Source organism: Cyrtonyx montezumae, unplaced genomic scaffold (genome assembly GCF_038088225.1).
Source record: "Cyrtonyx montezumae isolate F1298 unplaced genomic scaffold, pur_monq_1.0 scaffold_17, whole genome shotgun sequence".
Classification (NCBI taxonomy): domain Eukaryota; kingdom Metazoa; phylum Chordata; class Aves; order Galliformes; family Odontophoridae; genus Cyrtonyx; species Cyrtonyx montezumae.
The window spans coordinates 15,410,295-15,434,590 of NW_027071903.1; the positions used below are offsets into that span (position 1 = coordinate 15,410,295).

Sequence of the window (24,296 nt, forward strand, 5' to 3'; positions counted from 1 at the left end):
GCCCAACAGCAGATAAAAGCCAGTACAAACTGATCACGCTTACCTTCACCTCCTCCCCCCACTCAAATGGCTCCACTCCCTTTCACACCCACTCAACCACATAAGCCAATTCATCCCATTAACCCACTAAAAATGACACTTTTTTGTTGGGTGAGTGAATTCAATGCCACATTCATTGCGAAGTGACAGCGACAAGGTGCCTGTTTTCACTATTACACGCAGTCCTGGGCTCCACTCTACCATCCCATTCCCCTTCCCAGTGTGGTTTTATTATCTTTTTTCATGGATTACTGTAGGCAAGAGGACACAACTCACATTCTCACAGAATCGCTCCCTGTCGTCCCGGCAAGCGAAGTAGAGATGGCGGTCCAAGTGGAAATCATCCGAGGAGAGCTCTGCTACGCGAAGAATCGCCTTCTTACACTGATCAGAAACCTGAACCCGAGGATCGTTCTCCTCTGCCTCTTTAACCAGGCCTTTCTCCAGGCATGCCACCACCTCTCCTTGGGAGTGGGCATCCTGCATGAAAAGATCACGAAAGCGTTAGCGTCACAGCCCTTACACAAGGAAGCGGCCCGTGGTTCTGTGAAATTAAGTGACAAAAATCACATACAGACAGGCTTCAGAAGCTCGGTATCAGCCACTCTGACATGAGGCATCAGTGAACACCTGCACTATCACACGCCGTACACATTGCCATCCTGATGGTCACCTTGCTGCCAACCCCTCCGGTGCTCTGAGTTTGTCTCAATGAGCCCTAATTAGATTACCACTACTTAGTCACGTTGCTCAAAGCACTTTACCAAAACAGCCAAATCATTTTCATCCAACATTGTTCTCCTTGCACCATAGCAACAGCAAGCAGCGGCATCACACTAAGAACATACTTGAGGGAGAGAAAAATCTGAGTTTCTCCATGCTGAGACAAGCCTTCGCTTTGCGTGGTGATCATTAGCCATGCTAAACAGGCCACAAAGGAACTCTGACCAAATGTAGGCTTCTCTATGCTAATCCCTCTGCAAACGGAATTAAAATATTGGACGTGCTCAGCAGCAGATGAAATCTGAGACAAAGCAGCTCTGGCCCTGCACTGCACCCCTCGTCCCACAAGCACGACAGGGCCTGGGGCTGCGACTGGTGACTGCAAATAGAGAGCTGTGCTTTGTGTGAGGGCTTAGACGAGGCAGGATAACTTAAACACCACCAGGACCACTGGAAGCCATGCAGCTTTCTGTGCTGACATTACCCCTCACGCAGGCAGCTTTTGTTCCTGGTTTAGTATGGACACACCAGGAGTGCAAGCGGGATCTGCCGATTAAAAGCCATAAACAGAACCCAGACGTACCATCAGCTGAAGAGGCTAAAAGTAGCTTTCTCCTTAAAAAGCAGGAAACCCCCAAACCACACTGCAAGTACCCTGGTGTCTGTTTGCTTCCTCCTCTGAGTGGGAACTGGCCAACCTCCATCCTGGCCAGGTGCTGGCACCTTTCAAGGAACCTGCTTGTTTGTCTACAGCCACTTCAGGACTGACTCTAACAGGAACCCAAGGAATACTAGTTATAGGGTACACTTGCCATGTTCCTTAAAATTGACGTTTAGCCGTAACCACACCGAACACCAACTCTATTCCCCAAAGCCCTGCGGTCAGACAGGGGCAGTAATTACAAACAGGCATGGGGAGACGATGGAAAACAGCTCCTGGAAGCTGCTCTGGTAGTGCTGCACTCCAATGGGGAGGTGCAGCAGGCCACCACGTCCCCATGTCACCTGCAGCATCCCTGAGCAAGCCAACAGGAAGGCACAAGGCAAGCTTCTCCTGGTGGGAAGGGCAGAGGCTTCCAGCTTTCTTCCAGAGTGGTCAACAGACAGCTATTTTTAACCACACCTAGAGGAAACCTGGCTTGTAGCTGCAGGATGCTGACTGCTGTATTTCAGGGGCACGATAAGCAATGACCTTACAAACAATTTTTGGTTTTGGAGAAGACCTTGCAGTGCTAGTTACCCTGTACTGGAGGGATTTTAAAACACACCAGACTGAAAATGAATAGAAGCACACACAAATCAACACCGGCAGCTCTTGAAAGACGCTTAACCGCCCATTTTAAAGGCATGAAGAAGCAACTTGATTTTCAAAGCTTGACTAAGGTTAATGCTAAATGCTCATTGCCCAGGATTATTGCAGAGCACTGACATGCAAAACCCACGTTTCCTGGAGCTGTTGTCCCACCACCACTAACATCTCAAACACAGATTGTCACCTGATAGTGGCAGAGGCCTGCTAAACACACACACAGCAATCATCTCATCTGGGGTGCCTCGAAGCTCTGTATCACCCCATGAAAGGACGTATTTAGATCCATAGAGGATGCAAACAGCTTCCCAACACTGCACAAAGCCAACTTCAGCACCATGCTTTGAGACACTTTAATTCTCCAGACCAAGATTCAACCTCTGGGCACACACAGGCCAAGACAGAACCCAAAACATTTCTTAGTACTCGCTTTTTGATTCCCCACCTTCCCCCCCAGTATAGCTCAGGCTCTGCCATTCTTGTTTGCTTTGCTGTCATTTCCAGAAGCTCCACCCAGCAGACTTCACTCTGCCTGGGATGGGTTGCACAACTTGAACTGAAGCTGCTCTCGTTATGGCTAATAACCAATCCCACCTTGGACATCCTGGCTAAACCCACAGCAGCAATCCACCACCCATCAATTTGCTACAAGTGCACCTATTACTGGGACGGGGAAAGCAGCGAGCCCATTCCGACTGGCAGCTCAAGAAGAAAAGCTCAGTTACAATTACTGATTTCAATTTCAAATTAGATCCCCATTGCATGGAGACAAAGCAAGCTTTAAACGCCAGGAGACCACAACCATTATAAAGCTCAACAGCCAACTGAAAAGGTGATTGAAACCACTACGAAATATTTCTCCACGAACTGGAGGAAAAAAAAACAAACCACAGAAGTGATATATTACAAAACTTCATGCTTTCAAATGACACATCCACCACCCTTCTGCTGCACACAGATTGAGGCTTCCACGCTGCTCTTTATTGCTCTTGCAGAAGAAAACACCAGCAAGGAACGTGGAAGAGAAAGCCCAGAAAGCACTGCACCAGGAACAACAAAACCAGCAGGAACAGAATTCAATTAGGAAGTAGAAAGAGCCAAAAGAAAGAAAGAAGCATGGGAAAGGCAAACTCCAAGCTGTCGGGAGGGATTAGGAGGCAGTGCAATTCCCCAGTACCTACAAGTGCCTTTTACAGGAAAAGAAGGCAGTTTTTCCCCGTTACCACGATGAAGCTAACAGAGACAGCACAGCAGAAAGCTGTGGGTGCAGCAGTGGCCAGCAGTGCTCATCTCCATAAAAATGAGATGCATCTGTGCCCCATCTCCATCCTCAGGTGCACAGACCCTATTTATCGCATTCACAGTGCTGCTCAGCCACACAAAAGCCTAATGATTATTTTTCTACTGGCAACTCTCAGAAGCTGCAGCATGGAAGCAAAACCTGAACCGGCATCTGATGGGAGCAAATGAGATGAGATTTCTCCAAAGCAGAAATGGGATGGAACAGAACATCAACAAAAGAAACACTTGCATAGCCATTTATAGCTGTTCCCAGAGCAGTGCAGAATACTTCAACTGCTCTGAGTGCCAAAGATGACAGCGTAACAAAAGAAATTATATGACAGGCTGCCACGCTTTCACAAACCGAGGCATAATCTTCTGGGTTGGATACCACGAAAGTGAGGAATGTGCATAAAAGGGTCCCCCTGCCAGCTGCCTTGTGCCCACAGCCACCCAGGAGCTGGCTCTGCTCCAGACAGAGAGAATGGTGCAACCTGTCACTGCCCTGAGGGCTGAGATCAGACAAGGGACAGCAGCCCCCAAGGGGCTGCCAAGTTACATACACAGGAGCCTACAAGCACTGCCTGTGCTTCCACTAAGCAATCTGGCACGCTCAGGAAACCCATCAAGATTCTCTTCCTCAGATCCCTCCAACCACAGCTATTTTAATTGGAATTGGTTTTAATTTGGTCACACCACAGGTGACAGGCAGACCTGGCAGCCATGGCCCCTGCACGGCACTCCTCATTCCACACTGCCTCTTGAAAGCAACTTCCCATTTCGTTACACCCTTCAGCCCAGGATGAGAAGACAGCACTTATTTCATGGACAGAGCCAGTTACTCAGCTGATACCAGGCTGAACCTGTGGTGCCTGTAAGTCCCTCCCACTTCCAGGGCTGCATTCCTCTTGAAAACAAGCACTGAGTTTTGCTCTTTCTGCTGCTCAGATGGGTCAGCTGGAACACAGCAGGACTTTGGCTAAAACTCTATGGATGCAAAGCACACATCTCAGCCAAGAAAGACTTCTGACAACGAAGCATTCAATTGTTTTCTTCTTGTTCTTCTGCTTGGTGCTTGTTATTTCTATCTTTTATAAGCGTATTACTGTAACATCCTTTTACCTCCTCATGAGTAGCTCACAGGCTAATTTTATCTCTCAACACAGAAACTTACCATAAAACATGCAGCACTACATACTAGCTACCTCCATTACTAACACAGGGAGGGAGAGACAGTGCAGTGGTGACAAACTCACACCCTGTGACCAGAAAGTGTTCTCTGTATCACCCTCCACTCCAGTTCAGCACGGCCAAAACCAGCACTGCGTTACAGTCAGTGCTACCACAGCGTGACTCTGGGCACTAAGGGTCATTCTATCATTCCCATTCGGGGTGGACCAGAAAGTCCCACTCCCCTCCATCAGTCTCTCTCTGGATACCTTTTCCCCGGGTCGAATGCTGCCACATTTCAGGAGGTTGATGTCGGCCTTGCAGTCATCCATGAAGCCACAGATCAGTCGGTAATCGCTGAAGATAATGGCTGTCATCTTCGTGATGTACTGGTGGCACTGGTACTCCGTGATGTTGCCTCTGTGATCCACCAAACACGACACCAAGAAGCCTTTGCCAACTGGTTCATCCGCACACTCCTTGATCTGATAAAATAAAAATACGTAATAATAATAATAACACACGGAGGCTGTGGCATCTGAAGAAAGCAAATGCAGTGACCTTGAGGACTGTACGCCCTCTTGCTCAATAACCATCTTTTCATAATGATCACGCTGAATCCCTGCAATCAAGTGCATCTGTAGGAAAAATTACAGTTTGACAACCTTTATTTAGAAAACAGGGCGTATCACAGCATCACCAAATCACACCTGGACCCACATGAACCACTCGACCCCTCGTACAGCACAGCATTCTGCCTGGAAGCAAGAGCCATCCAAAAGCCAACACAGTATTTATGGAAGCGTTTATAACTTGCTGGGAGCTGCAAATATCACTGCAGAGGAAAACTCTCACCAAACCCGTTTTTAATCGGGCTCAGAGGGACCGACTGTTGGCGTTAAACCATTTCACACAGCGGGCTGAAAAGGAAGAAAGAAAGAAAGAAAGAAAAATCATTGCTAACAAAAGTCGAAAGCCACTCAGAGATCGGGAGGGCGGTGTACATGAAGAGACAGGTCCCCAAATTAAATGCAGCCTGCACTGCTCGGGGAGGCACAGAGAGGACGCAACGTCACCTTTCGAAGTGAAGGATGCAGGCTGCTCTGACAGCAGCTTTCCAAAGAAAGGGGGAAACGTGGCTGCCCACCAGCATTCTTTACACTGAGCTTTGCTGCAGGAAGACAGCGAGCAAGCCTGCTTCCGAAGAGCTGCATCTTGGGTTTGGGAGCCAACGAGCCAAACCAGTGCACAGCGCTGGAACCAGCCCCAGTTCATATTACTGAATATGAAAGCAATGCTAGGAATCACAGCTCAGCCACACAACAAGAACACACATACCTGTCAGCAAAAGAAAAATGGGCTAACACTATGCTGACAGTATATGCCAACTGTATGCGTTAGGCCGCTGTAGAAACACCATTAAAACTCGTGGAATTATTTATGCACCTGCCTCGACAGCAGATAGCATGAGACCAAGCACGATCATCACTACTCATCCGGCTCCTTTTTGTCTTTAAATGAAAACCACTCACCAAAGGTAACACAGCAGCGATTCGTGTCGCTCACCACAAGTTCAGCACAACGCTGGTGGGGACGCATTTAGCACAGCTCAAGTTTTGTGCTTTCCCTGCTGCTTTTAGACATCACGTCCCAGATTTAGAGGGCATCGTTTACAACAACGCCAGATTGTCACTGTACAGAAGTGGTGATTACACAGACTGTTAAAAGAGCATTTACAAGAACGCCTTGGTAAAAATCCTGCAGCAGCTATGTGACATAAAATGGGGTGGGAGGGGAAACATCTTTCCATGACTGCAAGAAGTGGAATTCAAAAGCTCTGTCAGTGTTTGCTTTCGGAAGCTACCAAACTCCAAACAATACAAACCTCCAAGACAAGCTGCTTTCCTTCCACTCCCCACCTCCCAGCCTTCTTGTTCTAGCCACGTTCCTTGATCCCTCCCTTACAATGAGTGACGCTTTTCCCACTAGTGCTATTCATTCTTATTCAGCTCAGCTCGTGGTAAGAGAAAGAGCAGAACCCTAACAGCCTATAAAGAGACAGCATTCAAGCATCCTTCACTTACACCACCAACTCCACAAGTTTTGGGGCCAGGCTCCTGCTGACACCCTCCGCTTCTCGGATCTCTGCATGCTCTTCTTCAATCAACAGAAAACTTGGTAAAGAAAGGGGAACGATGCAGGCGAGTCCACCAAACACAAGGAGATGTGGGGAACCACTGCCTAGCTGCTCAGCACTGAGGACACTCCTGCTTAAGGAGCAGGCCTGCACTGCTGAAAGTCTGTCCTACAAACCTGGGTTGCAGACAATCTGCTGTTCATGCAACTGGCTTCAGGAAAACATACATTAAGGGCCACAAAGGAGCCACTGTCTAGAGCAAACTGAATGCTTATAAACACGTTTTGGCAGAATGCAGACTAACTCCCATTCAGTCAGACTCCTGCAGCCACAGGGCTTACCCAGAACGTTACTGGCACACGGTTCTTCATCACAAGGCGATGAGAAAATCTCAGTGTCACAGGAGCACTTCGCACTGGCTTACCTCTGCAATGGTGGACTTGCAGACTTCTCTGGCCACGGACTCGAACTTGGGATCTGTAGTCAGATTCAGCTTGTAGTTCCACAGGAGCTAGGGAAAGCATTTGTAGAAAGAGGGTTTAAGAGCTTCCCATGGAGGAACTGCTGCTTTGCTTCAAGAAATAATCAGACATCAACATTCCAGATCGGTATCATCATCCCTCTACAGCACAACAATCAATGCAAAGTCTCCTTGACAACATCTTTGTCTCCTCATTTCTCCAGCGCGTTTCTTATCTTGAACAAATTCAGACTGCCAGAAATCTCTCTGTAAGGTCACGAGCTGACTCACTGAAAGGAAATACAGCTAATGAAGACATCTACGCAGCGAAAAGGGGAAAAAACAATGAGAGCTGTAAGACGCTACCTGCAGCCTGTTCAGCTACACGCTTCTGTGCCACGGCTCAGCTGCCTGACATACACAGTTTAACAACATCCTCAATGCAAGCAGGTTTGATGCTGAGCACTTAACTAAAGCCTTAAAAAAAGGAAGGAGAATGCATCCAGGCCCTTACTTGTTCCCCTTTGTGAAGGGCTGCACCTGGACAACTTTCTAGATGCAAACACCCTTCGGACCTACAGGTCCTCTTTGGCTGAGCAGACTCATCCATCAGAAACAGGGCTGCAAAACACCACAGTCGGGGTGGTAAGAGCCAGAGATGAGCTCATGCAGAAGCCCGGATGCATTGGGTCACCCTGCAAGAATCAATCTCAGGCAAGTTACGCTCTGCAGATAGATCCCCGCCTCGGCTTTCCTCCTGAGGCACCACAAAGTGAAAATAAAGGGTAAGAAAGCCAAACCTCAGCAAATTAATAGCCAGAGCTGTTGCCCAAGAGGAGCGCTATCAGCTCCTCAGTTTTTCTCCAGAAATTTATGTTGTTTAAACAGAGATTAAACAACCTTAGAGAATTCATTTCTAATGCTCTGCCTTCACGACGGAAGCCAAGTGAAGATCAAAACGCTCGAGTTTTGTCAAACTACTATTCTGAAATCTCAGCCGTAAGCCAAACGTTGAGAAAACAGGGAAACGTGCTCCGACAGAAGGAGAGCAGCTCTGCACCAGCTCTGAGACAGCAGAAGCACACACAGAACTAAAAGTGCTCCTTTTTCACACCTCCTCGTATGGGTCTGTAAAGGTGAAAAGTTAAAATATATATATATTCTAATGTATTCTGGAGGGCATAGGTTGTAAACGTACGAGTTGAATAAGCTAAGAATAAGCAGGGAGCTTGTCCTCGCAAAGAGCCTGGAGCATCTCCCAGCCAGGATCAGAAGGACAAGAAAGAGGTGTGAGAGCACTAAAATGCACTTGTAAACCTCACAGAGCATGAAATCTCTTAAAGGAAACTGTCCCACAGGCAGAAGAGAGGTTACCTTTGCGGCTTGAAAACACAGATTTTGAACCTCAATAACGTTTTCCCAGGAAAGGATCTGCAGCTGTAAAACCAAAGCTTCAAGCTGCTGGAAATGCCCAGCTGGACAACATGGCCAGGGTTTGTTTTGGCCTACATCACTAAAGAACCAAATCACAGCTTCTCAAAAAGGCTCTGCCTTTTTTATTTTACCCCTCTACACAGACTCAGCACGACAGTCTGAAACCTGGCTAACAGTTTGCTCAGCTAAACACAGCACTGAGAGGAAATCTGTTCCCAAACTAGCCAAGCGGTCCAAACTGCCTTGAAATATCACACCCCCACGGCACTCCACAAGCAAGTTGAAGAATTTAGCAGCTGTGAAAGCAACACAGAAGGCTTCAACAGCCGAAACGAAGAGTTTAAATTCAGTACTGCTCACACCTCTCCCAGAAGGAGCACAATATATTGCTCCCAGTAATGCACAGGGACCACCCCCCAGCTGCAAACCAGGGAAGATATCTGCTATCTTCCTCTGATACAGAAGTTTACAGTGTTCCCTTCTGAAGTTTTCAGTAAGAACATACTGTATGCTCTTGGTTACAGAAGTCGTGTTGTGCTCTTCCTCCATCAGCCAGCAACTCGAGTGCATCCTAACTGATGCCTCCTGCAAACTCTATGCAAAGTACCTTGGGCTGAAAGAGACACAAGCTGCAAAGGGCCCAGGGAGAGGCAGAAGAAAACAAAGCCATACTTACGTGGTTGCAGTCTGAAGAGATTTCGTTGTCTGGCTGAAAGGAGATTAAAAAAGAAAGAAGTGTCAGTTCATAAATGTACTCAGCACACAGAACACAAAGACAGAAATTAATATACTGATGTCTCAAAAGATTGACACAATAGGAAGTGTAAAAAAGCTTCACAGTAAGGTGATGGCATCCAAGCATCCAGGAGGCACCAGGTACTCCAGGCACAATATGGGATGGAAGTGGCACAAGGACAGCACTGAGGGAGATGCCACAAAACCATCGATGGTACGTTCACATCTGGCCCAATTGCCCCAACCAAGAAAGGCAAACAGCACCGGTGGGAAATCACAGACTGAAACTGACAGCAACTGAAGGGATGTAAAGAAACAGCAGCTCCATCACAAAAGCACTGACCAATAAACAATCCTGGCTCAGCAGGCTCTGCTCGCCAGCAGCCCAGCCACCTAAACTCACCATTTCAGAGTGCACCAAGAGGTCTATGGGAAAAAGAGAGCACAGGAAAGGCTCCCAAGTCCGTAATTACAGCCATTACCAACCAAGGCACTACTGTTATGAAGAGCAGGATGTGGCAGAAATTACCTTGCCAGCTACAGTTCCTAACAATGAACCTACCTGAAGGCTTGCAGCAATTCAACGCAGCTTGAGCAGACCACCACCACCTAAAACCATCTCCCTGAAGAAATCATCAGTTTGAAAATTAGCCTTTCAAAAACCTTGATATCCTAACAGATGCCTGCTCAGGGTCCTCAAAACACAGGGCTGGTTCCTGCAACTGAAACAGCATGACAAAACCAAGGCTGTGTCACCTGGAAGCAGCAGCTCTAACTTTCTGCACCCACCCTAACTGCCCAGCCAGAGGGAAGCCTCAGGCTACAGCCAACTTCAGAAGCAGATGAACCCCCTCGATGGATGGTGCTTCTCTTTGCAATATTATATGCACTAGCACTGTAGTTACCCCACAGAGGAGGGACATACCCAAGTATAGACCAGGAGAACCCAGGGGGGCTGGGGAGCCCTTCCCAAAGCACCCCAGTCACTCAGGCACCCTGCAGTCTCATTCGCTTTGTGTCACTTCCATCAAAGCTTAACGCTCCGTGTGGTTTTTATGGAGAGATGAGCCCAAACAGATACAGACTGGTTCACACTGGCTTGGGAAGTTTAGGCAAGCTTTTCTGGAAATACAGGACACTCAAACACTGCGCCTTAAAATACAAGGCTGAGAAATCAAGCCTCGTTCTTCTGAGAAAGGTCACGAAGTTACACAGAAATAACACAGCTCTGGCACTGCATACATTCACAGCTCAGCAGCTGAGCTTGTAGAAGCGAGGGACACAGCCACCAATGCCTGACCCCTGACCAGCTCAGCTGCTCCTCACCTCCCACCACTGTGAGCGTGCGAGGGGCAGCACCAACTGCTCCTCCCCATTGAGAAGTAGCAAAAGGGAGAGAAGTATTTTTACCTTTTGCATCCCATTCACTGAAGGGCTGAGTTTTTGAGGAAGAGCAATCTCCGCAACAGCTCTGGCTTTCTGAGAAGGATGCATCCACCCAATTCATCCCAATAAAGGAGTTTTGGCACAACACGCTTGTGTGGGAAGCAAGAACCATGGAAGAAAATGGAAAGCTAAGTCCTGAATTACCACTAAGAAAAGCTGAGGAGCAAAAAGAGCCGCTCTGTGCCACTGCCAGGCTGCAAACCTGATATACAGCAGTCATGAGGCATGGGGCACTGGGAACGCCTGGCACCACACAACAGCCACTAGGGAACAGAGGACACTGTGCCAACTGGTAACTGAGAGCTCCTCCTACACCTGTCCCCAAGGACAAAGACCAAGGATCCAAACCCAGTTCACACTACTGGATTTTGGTGGGCAAGGTAAGAATCCTAGCAGGCTACCAAGGATGAAGCCTCTCATCCCTCAGTCTGTCTGTACAGCCAGGGCAGCCCCTTCCCAGGTGCAGAATCCAGCACTGCTCATTAAACTCCACACAAGTGGTGATCACCCAGCTCCCTGGATGTCTGGATCTCCCTGCAAGGCCTCTCACCCTCAGCAGAGTCAACAGTCCCAGCTGACAACAGTCAACTCCCTTCCAATTTAGCATTACTGGTGATGGACATCCTCCAGGCACCAGGGACGACCTCGGACTGGCCCAAGTGAGAGCCAACAAGAATCAGCACGCAGCAAAGCAACAAAACAAAAAGGTGATTTGCTTGCAATGGGTGTTCCCTGCCTAACTTGGGAATGGACCGTACAAAGATCAGAAGGGCCGTTAGGAAAGGATGCCAATTAGAGCAGCCACCTCCCCATGACAGCAGGCAGGTCAGGCCAGGCTGGGGGCCCAGCAGGGCACAGTGCACGGTCCGCAGCACGAGGCAGGACTGAATTCCTTCACTCTGACCTCAAACAAACAAACGTTTATCGCCATCACATGCAGAGATACGGCAGATAACCCAGGAGCTGTTAAACAAGGAGGCTATCAAGCTGCTAAAGGGAAAATGACTCAGGAGCCACATCCTTCCTGCAGGTAACAGTGGGGCCTTTGTCCCCGCGCACTGTGCTGCAATGCAAGGCCACAAGGAGGCAATTCAGCACTCGGGGGTCAGGCAGCTGGCTTTGCACTGCCAGCAGCAAGGCAGGGATCCTTCTGTGATGAGAGGAAACCGCCCATGCCCCAAAGCTGCCAAACATCCCTCAGCACTGTGCTGGAGAGCATATGGCTGCAGCAAGCCAAGCTCGCACATCCTGCACTCCTGCAAGCATCACGTGGATCAAAAAAGAATAAGTTAAACTGGTGATAATTCAAGTCCAAAACAGATGAGTCTTCATAATTTACTTACACATTCAGTGTGCAATAAAAGTTAAACTTGTTAAGCTAAGCTTGAAATACTCTAATGTCAGTGAGCTGCTGGTGTTAAAAACAGATGTGATGCTGCTGTGTTAGCAACATCTGAATGCGGCCGCACACGTTTTCTAAAGGAGCAGGTTGGAAGCACAGCACTGTGCGCACACAGCTCCCACATCCTTCGTGGATCTCCCATGAATGCCTCCCTGCACCACCACAAACACAGAGCCAAAGCATGCCCTGCTGCTGGCTGCAGGAATCATCCCCTCCTGGCTCAGGCACTCCTGCTGCTGGCAAACAACGTGCTGCCAGTTACACGCACCTATTGACCATCTCTGCCACACGCAGAGCTTCACTCTTTCCTCTACCCGAGTGCCACAGAAGCCTAGCAAGTCTTACCCTTTCCTACGTAGCTTTGCTAAGAAATTTAAATCATTTTAGTACCTGCCATGTTTTGCTGGCTGCAGAACAGTGCCTTAGCAGGCTGCGTGCCTTTCCTCCTCACTCTTCCTACAAACACCCCTTTCCTGTAGGGACAGAAAACACCCCAGTTTGATTTTGGATGTGTTGCAAGTGACCACAGATCACAGTGCAACTGAAGGGCACGCACCAATTCTGACAGTCCAACATTCCTGCAGGCTCCTTACTGCCAGCAGCCCTCTCCTGCAGCTCCTCCTGCTTCTATCCCTGCACAAGGGGCCCCCAAGCCCTGCAGCAACCCTCCCCATTTCAACACCACCTTCAACCACGAGGGTGTTCTAATGCTCAGCACCATCAAAGCAAACTCATCCCAGATGTCTGTTTTTGCTCTCGCTTTGCTGCGCCTCTCTGTCCTCCTGGAGGTTTTCCAGCCCATTCCAATGCACTGCAGAGTGAGATGTGCCCCAGAGTTATTTGTTTGCCAAAGAAGTTTAGGTAGCACTCCCCACTTTCTGAGTGAGTCCTGTTTGCTCATCCCCTGCTCCCACAGCTATCAGAAGGCTGTGCTGCAAAGCAAAGCAGTGCAGCTCCAGCTGCAGCCAGCTCCATCACCCAGCTGCTGTGCAATGCCAGGCTGCCCCTGCCCAGGGCCTTGCTCAGCACCAACAGAAAACAATGCTCCCAGCATCCAAGCAGCCAATATTCATATTTCACTGTGTTATTCAAAGCGTGGTTTCATTGCTCCTATTTTCCATGCTCCAAGCCTTGCATTCTTCCCCCAGGAGTGCTCCCTGCCCTTCTTTCAGTGGGGCACAGCTGTCCCATCCGTCAGGGGCCCTGACCCCAGGGAGCGTGCCCATCGCTCAGGGCAGCAGCAGCACCCCTCTCAGCCCAGGACTTACATCCACACATTCCACCCTGAACCAAAATAAGCCGGCACCCAAGCAGGTGGGAGGCAGCCTCAGCTAATTTTAACTCCTGCCAGCTCTTCCGCTCAGAGGCGATAGAAACCAAATACCTCAAAGCAGCTCAACCACAAACCACAGGAAGAGTGGTGTTACTCTGAAGCCTTCCCTCCCCCAGGACTCCGGCCCTGCACTCACCCAATGCTTTAAGGCTGAAGACAAAGCAAATCTTGAATAACAGAACCATTATGGCTGGAAGGAAGCCCTCAGACCCCCCAAGCCCACCCCGACTATGCCCAATGACCGAGTCCCTCTGTGCCCCTTGTGCCTTTTAATTAAATCTCTGCTTCCACCCAGCAGCAGCCCGATGAATGGCAAAGTAATTTGGCAGATAATGTCTTGCCGTTTTTAAGCATTATTAAAAAGATAGAAACATTAAGATGCAAGCATTTAAATAATTACAGAGCAGATCTATTTAGTCAAGAAAAATACTGAGCTTAGCAATAAAGGCTAAAATTAGCTGCAAAAATAATACAGTAAGACTGGAAAACTCCAGAAGAATTACTGTTGTGTTCAAGCAAGACTGAAACTATTCCAATCCAGGCTTTGTGCTCACTTTTATCTACCTGGAAAGCACACAGACTGCACTCCCAACACCTGGTTCCCACTCATTAAGGCTAAGATCAGAAGGCCAAGATGAGGCCAGCTGATCCTTAGGCACCCTGCACTCAGGCTGAACAGCACACGGACAGGAATCCTTTCTGGAGATGGATGTGATGCAGCACAGCTGGCACACGTAGCTTTTCTGCATGCAGGCGGATGGTAAGCTAGCAGCAAACCCGTGGTTAGTGCCTGCACCCTGGATGGCTGGAGCTCATCACCTCAGGTCTTTTGCAGCCTTAACCACTCTGTGAGAAACACAGCACTGCTTCACTTCCACCTGCTCTGTCCCAAAGTCCTTCCAAAAAGCAAGAAATACCGCATTAAATAAGCGCTCAGAGAATGCAGCAAACTGATGGTGCTGGGATAAAACAGCACTCTGGTTTAAACCCACCAGGAGGAAGGAGGTGAACCCAGCAGCTAAGGCAGCCACCTCCACGCTGCATCCTCCGCCATGCACTAACCACACTCGGGCTTTCCTTCGGGAGCAGGCCGGATGGAAGCGATCGCTGCCCGTTCACTGCTCACAAACTGCACTTCATCTGGAAGGAGTTATCCAGCAAGCTTTATTGGAGCCATCTGCACCAATAAGGAAGTGAGTCAGCAGCTGCCAGTAGCCCTGATTCAAGCCTGGTGCTTGTGCTATTTAGGAACCTCTGAGAGCCGTTGGGATGCACAGCCCCATCCACATGCATTTGTTTTCGCTTTGCTCAGGCACCGTTTCTCCAGCAGCGCAGGCTGGGCACGGTGCTGCGCAGCAGAACTCCAGCCCGCATGAATCATCGTGTTGTCTTTATGTTACTGGAAGAAAAGCAAATTCTGTTCATTTTAACCCCGGATAAAATCACTTGGGAGATTCTCCAGCGAAACTCAACGCGAACAAGTCCTCAGAGAGAGCGAGGAGGCAAGGTTTCCATAGGATTGGTAGCAAGCTAGCAAATGAGAACCCCGTTTGCCTTCAGGACTGGCACACAAAAGCCCAGTTACAGCAGCAAACCGAGTGCCCTTCCTCAGTTTGTCCCCTACAGAAGTCAGCACGCATGCTGCTACAGAAGCTCTGCACCTCCCCACGAGGGCTGTGGTGTTCCCATGGAGCTGGCTCCCAGCACAACGCCGTCTCCACCACCACAGAGCACCCCGTAACTCCCAACAGCTCCTTCCCAAAGAGCAGCAGGCCTTGCAGCCTGAGCTCTCCCCCTCAATAGCTACACAGGGCCATTCAGCCACACATTTTGCTTGGAAATGCTGGATGCGATGGTAATTTAGAGGATTTAAAGCGATGCCGTGGTAAGCAGCCAGATCAGCTTCCCTCAGGCTAAGGGAAGAAATTATAGCTGGCCAGCTTCACACAGATGAGCAGGTTTGAAAAAAATAAAGACATATTTGATGCTGGATGTTAAAAGAGAGCTCAAGGAGCCTTCTGGAAAGCAACGTTAGTAAGAAGATGTCTTACCGGTACGCGGCGAGCCAGACACCTGCACACAAATCCTTCCAATTACTGTTTCCATAACTCCTACTTAAAAAGCTATGAATAAAGACAAGCTGCAATTAAAGAGATTGAGCACACCTCCGGTTTCTCTGCTAATAGCTGTGGAGTGGAAATAACAGGGGAGGAAGGGGCAGGGAAGGAAAAGGAGAACCCAGCTGCTGCCATGCGACTCAACCACACCACTGCTGTGCCACTGCTGCCATCAGGACACCAGGCTTCAACCACCAGTCCCAGTGCTCTGAGCTGGCTGGCCGTAATTCCTCCCACTTGTGCTTGATTTTGTTGTTCACCAGTCAGAAGGATGAGATGGCAGCCCTAAATCCTGGCTGGGTTGCAGGCTGGAAGGACTGCAGTGTAACTAGCAATAAGATGGAGAGGTGATGGCCTCAAGTTGCACCAGGGAAGGTTCAAGTTGGATATTAGGAATGATTTCTTCTCCAAAAGAGTAGTGATGCACTGGAACAGCTGTCCAGAGAGAGGACACGGGGGTCACCATCCCTGGGGGTGTCCCAGAGCCACAGGGCACTGAGGAACATGGTGGGGTGGGGTTTGAGTTGGGGGTCTGAAAGGTCTCTTCCAGCCTTAATGATTTATGACAAGCCCATGAGCAACACTGCACCTTCCCCTGACTCTTCCACTACAAGAGAACCTCAGAGCTGAAGTACGTAGTGGGCAGCAGTTATCACTTGATAAAAACACCATGCTCTGATGGCATTGCACTGTTGGCCTGTTTGAAGTTACACATTAAAGCAGAGTTCTCCCACCACCTCAAGGCCGGCAGGGCTGAAAAAAGTTAACATTACACGATAAACCCCAGCCTCTACTAGCATGGAAATCCACAGCAGACATCACCTGGCCTTCAGGAACGCTGCCATGATGCTGACAGCAATACCCAGGCAGTCCTCACCACAGAACCTGGTCTCCTTCTGTCCCACCCATTAAGCAGAACAAAAAAAAAGATGACCTCCTTTGAAGACAGCACTTGAAATAGTGCAAAGGGATTTGTTACAGCCCAAAAGCTCCTACCAACCACCTCACTCCCTGCTTTCCCCTCACCACGCCAACTGATGCGCCCTCACTGCCCTCACGTAGACACATTTTTTGCCCACTGTGAATGTTCAGGCCCTTTGTGTGCAGATTATTATCTGGACAATAAGGAAAAAAAAAAACACGCTGGCGTAGCTCAACTTCTGCAACAACAAGGTGAGATCTGAAAGCCAGGTCAGCCCGGCTGGAAAACAAACCATGACTTCGGTCTCCAGTGATCTCCTTGCCCGGCTGGAACAGATGCTTTAAACATGTGCAGAAAGTTTGATATTCCCAGATAAAGCTCTGCCAGGTAGGCACATCCCCAGTAAGCGTGCGTGTGGCACAACATGCAATTGATCCCTCCGCTGTGTGGAGCATTAGGCATTTTCAGACACAAACCTCAGGGTTTCCCCACCCCTAGTAAATGGAAAGTGCTTATCCACGGATTTCCATCCACTTCAGAAGGTGATAAGGGAGAGATGCTGCCTTGTGCAGTGAGTTCTGAAAAGGCACAGATCATGGGAAGTCCCAGTGCAGGGCATGGCAATGGCTTCCACCCCCACTGCCTTGGGAACAAGAAGCAAGGACAGAAAAGCCTTAAAGCAAGCTAAGGACTGCCAGTTTTAGACAGTTTTCACTTTATCACACACGGACCAAGCGTTCCAAAAGCAGCGTTTTCAGGCTCCCTGAAGCCTGCAAAATTGCATTTAGTAAATTCAGGTTTACATTTGTAGCTATACCAGAGCACTTAATGCGTTAACCTGAGGCAAGCAGATTAATATGGATATTTTTATAATGGATAATCCAGGAAATTAGCAAACAAGCCTCGACACTGGAGTCAAGAAGAGATGATGCTGTGGAGTAACACAAGAAAACATCTTTTAACTCATTCTTTTCCCAAAACAGACCCCAAACCAATCAGCTCCAACACAAACCCCATGGAAGTGAAATGTGTAAGTGAAGTGGCACAGCTATACTGCAGAGAATCCCCAAAAAACAAGCCCACACCCACATCACTTTCCCTGCCTCTCAAGAACTGCCATGGAGAGGTTCTGCTTATCTGCTGCCTTCTGCTGATCTGCAGCCACTCACTGCAGCCTCAAGTGTGGATAAGAGGGGCAACGAGTGGAACAGGGCAACTGGTCAAGCTGAAATACAGCAGACCCACACCCTCCAAACCAACCCAGTACCTGGGTATAGCACAAAGTCAGCAGAAAAATGTGTATTCTTTTCTCTATGGGACGAGCAAGGTCATCCAACCAAACGTCGACATCCTAGGAACCTCAGAGACCAAAGAAGGGCACAAACCTGCAGGGAAGCCACGCTCACATGCTCACTCTCCTGAGTCATTAAAATGGATAGCAGGTCTGCTGTGCCACGTGCAGCCAATTCTGCATGCAAATCGGATGAGAAGAGGCAGCAAGTTGCAGATAGGTAACCATAACCCTACCTGCCGCATGCCTCTTCCAGTGCTAGATGCACTGCACTTCTCAGAACAAAAAGCTCATTTGCTCCTTATCAGTTACACTGGTAGTTATATGTTAGAGCCCACGACTTGCAAACCTAGCACTCAGCAGGCAAGTACCACGTTGCTAGAGACACACAGCAACCCCAGGAGAGCTCTGACACCAAACCCACCCAGGTGCACTATGCTGCTCCGACACAGCTCCCAGGCTTGTTATCACAAGCCCTGGTGCTGCAGCTTCCCACGGGTTCACACATTTGCAAGTAATAACTTCAGACAAAGAAGGCTCCTGCCATTTGAACCTGCAAAGCTGCTTCTCAGAGAGCAAGTGCTGCTACCCCACTGTCAGCCCTGTGTTCTCAAGTAGACATCTTCAAACAAGTGACAGCCCTTAGAAACCTGAGCGGTTCCACTCATCCTCACAATGCAGACCTGCAAGGGAAGCACATTACTCAAGAACATACTCTTCTCTCTGCTTTCCAGCAAACTGGCCTTGACTGATTCCCACTGCCAGAGTCAGACAAGGATCACTTGTTGAGTGCAGCATCCCCAGAGCTCTGTGGTACACGAAGCAAGCTTGCTTCTGCAAATGCAGACTCGCTGCTAAGAGCAAGCTGCAAAGGGGCAGTGGGTGTGGGGTGGTTTCCCTGGTGTCCAACTCCAGCTCTGCAGCACACCACAACCACTGGGACCCACTCCAGACCTGGGGGGAACAACTCTCCAATGCAGCACAGGGCACCTGGAATAGCAGATTTCTCTATGCACCACTTTAAAAGCAGAGCAGATAACAGCATAGACTCGATTCCTGGTAAGCACCAAGCTCGCTGACCTCCTGCAGCCCTGAGTTTATCCTCTTGTTTGTCCTGCTCACCAGGGTGGCTGCCCTACCACGCAGGAAGCCTTGCAGGAACAGGTGAGGTCCTACTGGTGCAGGTGGGGCACACAGTCAGCTCGCTGCCCTTCCAGATAAGGAAAAGAGAGTTAATCCATCAGCTATTTGAACCGAAGCTTTGATCCTTCTTCCCCATCTTCTATTTCAAGTTGCAGTGGGAGTAGGATTAACAGAGTGAGGCTTTGTACTACGAAGGCAGGAGAGACGTGCAGCTTTTGGGCTTTACGCAGCAGTATCACAGCACACCCCAGACAACCAGGAGCAGGATTTCCCTGCACCAGAACTGATGGCATTTTGTTGACAGTCTGATGTTTTGTCACTGTCCTGCAAAGCTGAAGCTGAATTTCAGAGGTGGAGGCAAAACAAGCTTCTGAGCACTTCCTTGCCTCATTCTTATCATTCCAAATTTGCTCATTTTGCATTACGGATCTTCTTTAACTGCCAGCACTAGAAACAAGCTGCAAGCCGAAAGTCAAGTGGGTTTCAACATACCTTGAACAGCAAGACAGCACTAAATCAGCTGTTACAAACCTGGCAGCAGGGGATGCTCGGTTCTTGAGGATGGAGGCACAGCCCCACGAGTGCTGGGCAGCCCACCCCAGGCACTTTCCTGGCTGGCAGCTGCAGTGAGCCAGCATCCAAGTTACAAACCTCTCTGTTTGAAGGCAGAAGAGTCATTTGGCAGCAGGGGGATTGCTGTGCTTTGGTGGGGGCTGCAGCAGAGTGAAGACAGTGCTGGAGCTGAACAGATGCTGGGGATTTCCCTGCCTAATGCACATTAGCACTCAGTATTTGCAATCCCGATCCCCAGCACTGAGCAGTTAATTTGCATGTTAATTAGAAGCAGGTCACCAGAAAATTACACCAGGCAGCCTTTCTGTGCTGACTGGAAGGGGCAGAGCAGCTTTCTTTCCCTGAACACCCACATCTGCAGGCACATCTCCTGTGGTCAGCGAGCTGCCCAGAGCCTTGCCCTGAGCCCAAGCACATCCATCCCCACACACACACACATCACATCACAAACTGCTCTGAGACCAGACACCTTCTGCAGCTCGCAGGGCAAAGAAGCATGTCTGAGCAGCAGAAGAAATAACAGGAAACAATTCTAATCGGAAAGCTTCCTGCTTTCACACAGCACAAAGTGCACCTGAAGGAAAACTGTAAGCTGTGCAGAAGAGGTGTGTCCTAGCGGGACCAGCTACACCTTGCACAATCACCCCGTCCTGCTTTCTACTGGCATTCCTGGGAAGGGTTAAGAAGGGACAGCAGAGAGAAAAGGACAAGAGATGGGTGCAGCAATCCCTTTTGCTCATGCTAGCACACTAAATGCCATAATTTTGTTTGAGGAGCTACACTGCTGAACTAGGTTTAGCCTCCCAACGTTAATGGCTGGCCAAGGGTGCAGGTTTGGTCAGCATCTCAGTTCACAGCTCAGTCCTGCAAGCAAGCAGCAGGTGTAACTGAGTGCACAGCAACAAGCTGTGGCTCAGGAGACTCCTCTGAACCCAGCAACAGCAAAGAAAGCATCTCATGTACACATACTGCAATGGAACGAATGAGACCACCTGTGGTTTGGTCAAAGGTATCCTCGCAGGAAATGCAAAGCTGCTGCAAACCAAGGGAAGTACTCGGTGTCAGCTCAGCCAGCTGCAAAGTTCCCTTTGATTTTAACCAGCAGCAGCGTCTGAACTACTTTTACCCAGCCTGCAAGGGAGCCTGCACAGCCACACATCCCTGTGTTGGATTTTAACACCTAATTAAGCAGGTTTCTGAGCACAGAGCCGGGCCGGGGACCACCAGCCGTGCTGCCTCTTTAATAACCCTTAGTGCAAGCAACACGGCACCGTGGCTGACCCAACAAGAAGCAACCTGCTTTTGTTCCAAGTACCTAAGAGGAAAGCTGAGAATTCAATTATGTTATTAGCTAGGGAATTATTACACTCCCTGCAATGCACAGGGACACCCACAGCTCCATCAGTGCTCGGTGCATCCTGACCTAAGCTGGCTGCAGGGATGGGGCACCGCTGCCTCTCTGGGCATCTCAGCACTCCTTTACTGCAGTTCAGCAGCCCTGCAACCAGGCCATGAGGCAGGGCAGCCACGCCGCCTGCGAGCACAAAAGCTCTGAAGAATGCTAATTGCAGAATAGGTATTTGTTAGGCTTTTATTTGAAGAAAATAACCCCGCTGAGTTTGGCTCCTACACCTTCAGACCCATCAGTGGAGGCCAAGTCCCAGCCCAGCTGACATCCCCTTGTTGCTCCTGGATGTTTTTATCACTGCCTGAGCTCACATTCAGCCCAGGAACACGAGCCAGCGTTTCTAGCCACTCCTCAGAGCACACAGCACTGTGACCTGTCAGTTAATTTTATCTCTAGCCACGCTTGAACAATCCCTCGATAACAGTACAGGGACTTTTTCCTTTCAACAAGAGCTGTAACAACAGTGAAACAAAGCAGACGAGCGAAGCACAAAAGCACCACCACCAATGGAAGATAAGAGAACACACAACGCGTGCTCCGCAATCACACTAAGGCATGAAATTCCAGCTTTGCACTGGTTTGAGGGAGCAGAGAGCACAGTCTGCACGTTGCTGCTCTGTCTTTTCATCTGGAAACCTCAAGGAGGAGGTTTTCCTCCAAGTGCTGCTGTTGGAGCAGCCCCAGCGGTCCCACATCACCCATCTGCCACCCAGACCTGAGCTGCCCTGGGATGAGCACACGCGGAGCAGGAGCCATGGGTGTGACAAACTTGGTGCTTCTGGGAGAGCTTAGCCTCACTCCGTTCCCAATGGCCCCAAAGACACGAAGCCCTGGTGATCCAGCACTACAAACCAAGTGCCTCGGGTTGTTTTGATTACATGCAGGAGATTTAAAATATAGAGAGAGAAAGCAGATGAGAAAAAAAAATAGAACAATCTGCAAGTAGCTTCAGGTCTCCAGTGTATTGATCAAGAACTTAATAGAGTAATTAGCCAGGGTTCATTAAAACACGCTTTCCATTAGGTATCTAATCTGAATTCATTTACGCAGCCACATAGCACAGGTGCAGAGTTTTAACCCCCTTGAGCCCAGCTCGCCACAGTACAGGCAATTCTTCCCATCAGGGCTTCACCAAATCCCGTTTCTCCCATGTGGAGCCAAAACCTTTCTCCTCCAGCTTTGAGCAGCACCTCTGCAGGGTGATGAATCCCACCCCGAGCCCAAGGTCACCACGCTTCAGTCTCTCCTCAGAACGCTCCCTGTGTGCACAAGAGCAACAGCACACGCTGGGACACAGCTTTAAGTGCTCCACCAATGCATCTCAAAGGCACCAGAATTTGGGACAGCAGGACCTTGGGACCACGTTCCCCTGCCTGACACAAGGCAAATCACTCAGCTCTGAAAGGGAAAGTCAAAAAATGTCCGTAGGTCTGGCCTGTTCCACCACTGCTACCACGTGCAGAGTTCAATGGCACCACGTGCTCCATCAGCACACACTACACACGCCTCCAAAACAGCCAAATGCATTGCCAGGACAATCCCTTCTTCAAAAGGGAGCTCTGAAACCAAGAAAGCTCTGAAATCAAATTATTTCGAAAGAAACAAGGCAAACAAGCTGCAGTGAGATCTTCGTAGGCAAGAGCTACACCGAGCACACGGCATCGTACCACGAGAACCCTCCCCCTGGGGAAGGGTTGACCACCCCGTCCCAGAAGGGCTATCTTGACACGCTGCTGAACACTGACATCTTAATTTCATTAGAGCAGTGAGTTTCAGTGATAGGACCACCGTGCTGTGCCAGGGGTAAGATGGAGCACCACAGCATCTCCAAAGCTGCAAGGAGCATTCATCGCAGGGATCCCAGCTCACGCTCCAAGCTTGCTGCAAATTACACACAACTTGGCAGGCACTGCTAGCATAGGTGTGAGACAAATTTAGCAAGAAGGTGGGGACAAGCTGCTCGTGTCCTTTCTCTCTTCCTGCAGCCGCTCCCAGGTCCCTCCTCACACGCAATGGAGGAGTTCCAGTTTTTCTCGAAGGACGAACGCCTACAGCAATCCTACAGCAAACATTTACCAGACAGCAAGCACCAGCTCTAAGAACAGACAAACACTCCAGGGCAGCAATATCCTACCCCATGCCACACCTCTCTTTGAGAAAAGCTCCAGGCATGGGCACAGCCATAGCTCGCTGCTGCTCTCCCAAGTCCTCGAGCTCCTTTTGGACTGAAACCAGCATCCAGGAGGATGAAGCAGGACTTCAATCCCACAGAGAGGCTGCAGACAAAAGAAACTCTGACACGTTCTTCACAAAGCACTTTCTATGGACTAGAGCTAGCAACAGACAGCAGGAAAGGGTGCAAACATCAAGCAACTCACCCACTGCACAGTTATCCTCCGACACAGCACGTCTTGCTAGAAAGTGTGTTAAACACCAGCAGCTTTTGGTATGGAAACAAACACAGCTATATTTCCTTCAGTCAAGAGATTAATTAAGAAAAAAAAAAAACCCTGCAATTTGCTCGACATTACAAGATGCTAGCCATCCCCAGCATCGTGCAGGCAAACCTCAGCTGCTGCAGAACCTGCACGGCTGGCAAGCAGAAAGAAAAACAAACCTCACCTCCACACGCAGCACCAACACTGACTCGCTGCTTTGCCCACGCTCACCACCTGCGTCCTGCTCTGCTGTTGCTGAGGATACCAAGGCACAGTTACTTTAACCAGAAACCTGAGCTCCTTGAGCGATGCAGGACCACCAGACAGGTGCTCATCCACATGCAGCCTGAAGAAAGCACTGTCAGCCTCAGGCACCTGGTGCATGTGCATCCCTTAGAGGGGAAGAGGGCATCCTTCCACCCAAGAAAAACAGGGAAACTTAACATAAATACTTTCACAGCCAAAATCCCATGCGACCCAAGAAGCAAAAGCTCCTTCCAGGACTCTGAACTGCTCCTGTGTGAAACAGTTATAGGAACAGCATCCACCTTCACTGCTCAGCACGGGCAAGTGCTCAAAAGCAGAGATGGATAACTCTGACCCAGACTTTCTTCCCATCACTTCCAGGAGAATTCAGGATGAGGAAATTATCTGCACAGCTCTGTTCCACAACTACACCACTGGAACAGCTGCACAGGGAAGGGAGTCAGCATCCCTGGGGGTGTCCCAGAGCCACAGGGACGTGGTACTAAGGGCACTGGGGGGTGGGGATCCAACCTTTCTGATTCCCCTCCAATCTCTTGCCAGACAGGTGCACACCTGACACCCCCTACCTCTGCAGCAGCCGAGCTCCCGCGTCCAGATGACTTCAGATTCACCAGCACACACAGGGGGAAGCTCACTGCTGAAGTCCTGCATTCTGGCGTGGGCATGTA

General features: G+C 49.5%; 1 protein-coding gene across 1 annotated transcript in view; it reads right to left on the minus strand.

Moving 5' to 3' along the window:
• The window catches only part of GLG1 (golgi glycoprotein 1), a 52,179-nt gene that overhangs the window by 21,327 nt on the left and 6,556 nt on the right, over positions 1 to 24,296 (minus strand). The window contains exons 2-5 of the mRNA XM_065733454.1: positions 9,230 to 9,262; positions 7,084 to 7,170; positions 4,792 to 5,007; positions 316 to 519 (exon numbers count right to left, since the gene is read on the minus strand). Coding sequence (XP_065589526.1) covers positions 316 to 519; positions 4,792 to 5,007; positions 7,084 to 7,170; positions 9,230 to 9,262 — 540 coding nt within the window. The remainder of the gene's footprint in view (positions 1 to 315; positions 520 to 4,791; positions 5,008 to 7,083; positions 7,171 to 9,229; positions 9,263 to 24,296) is intronic.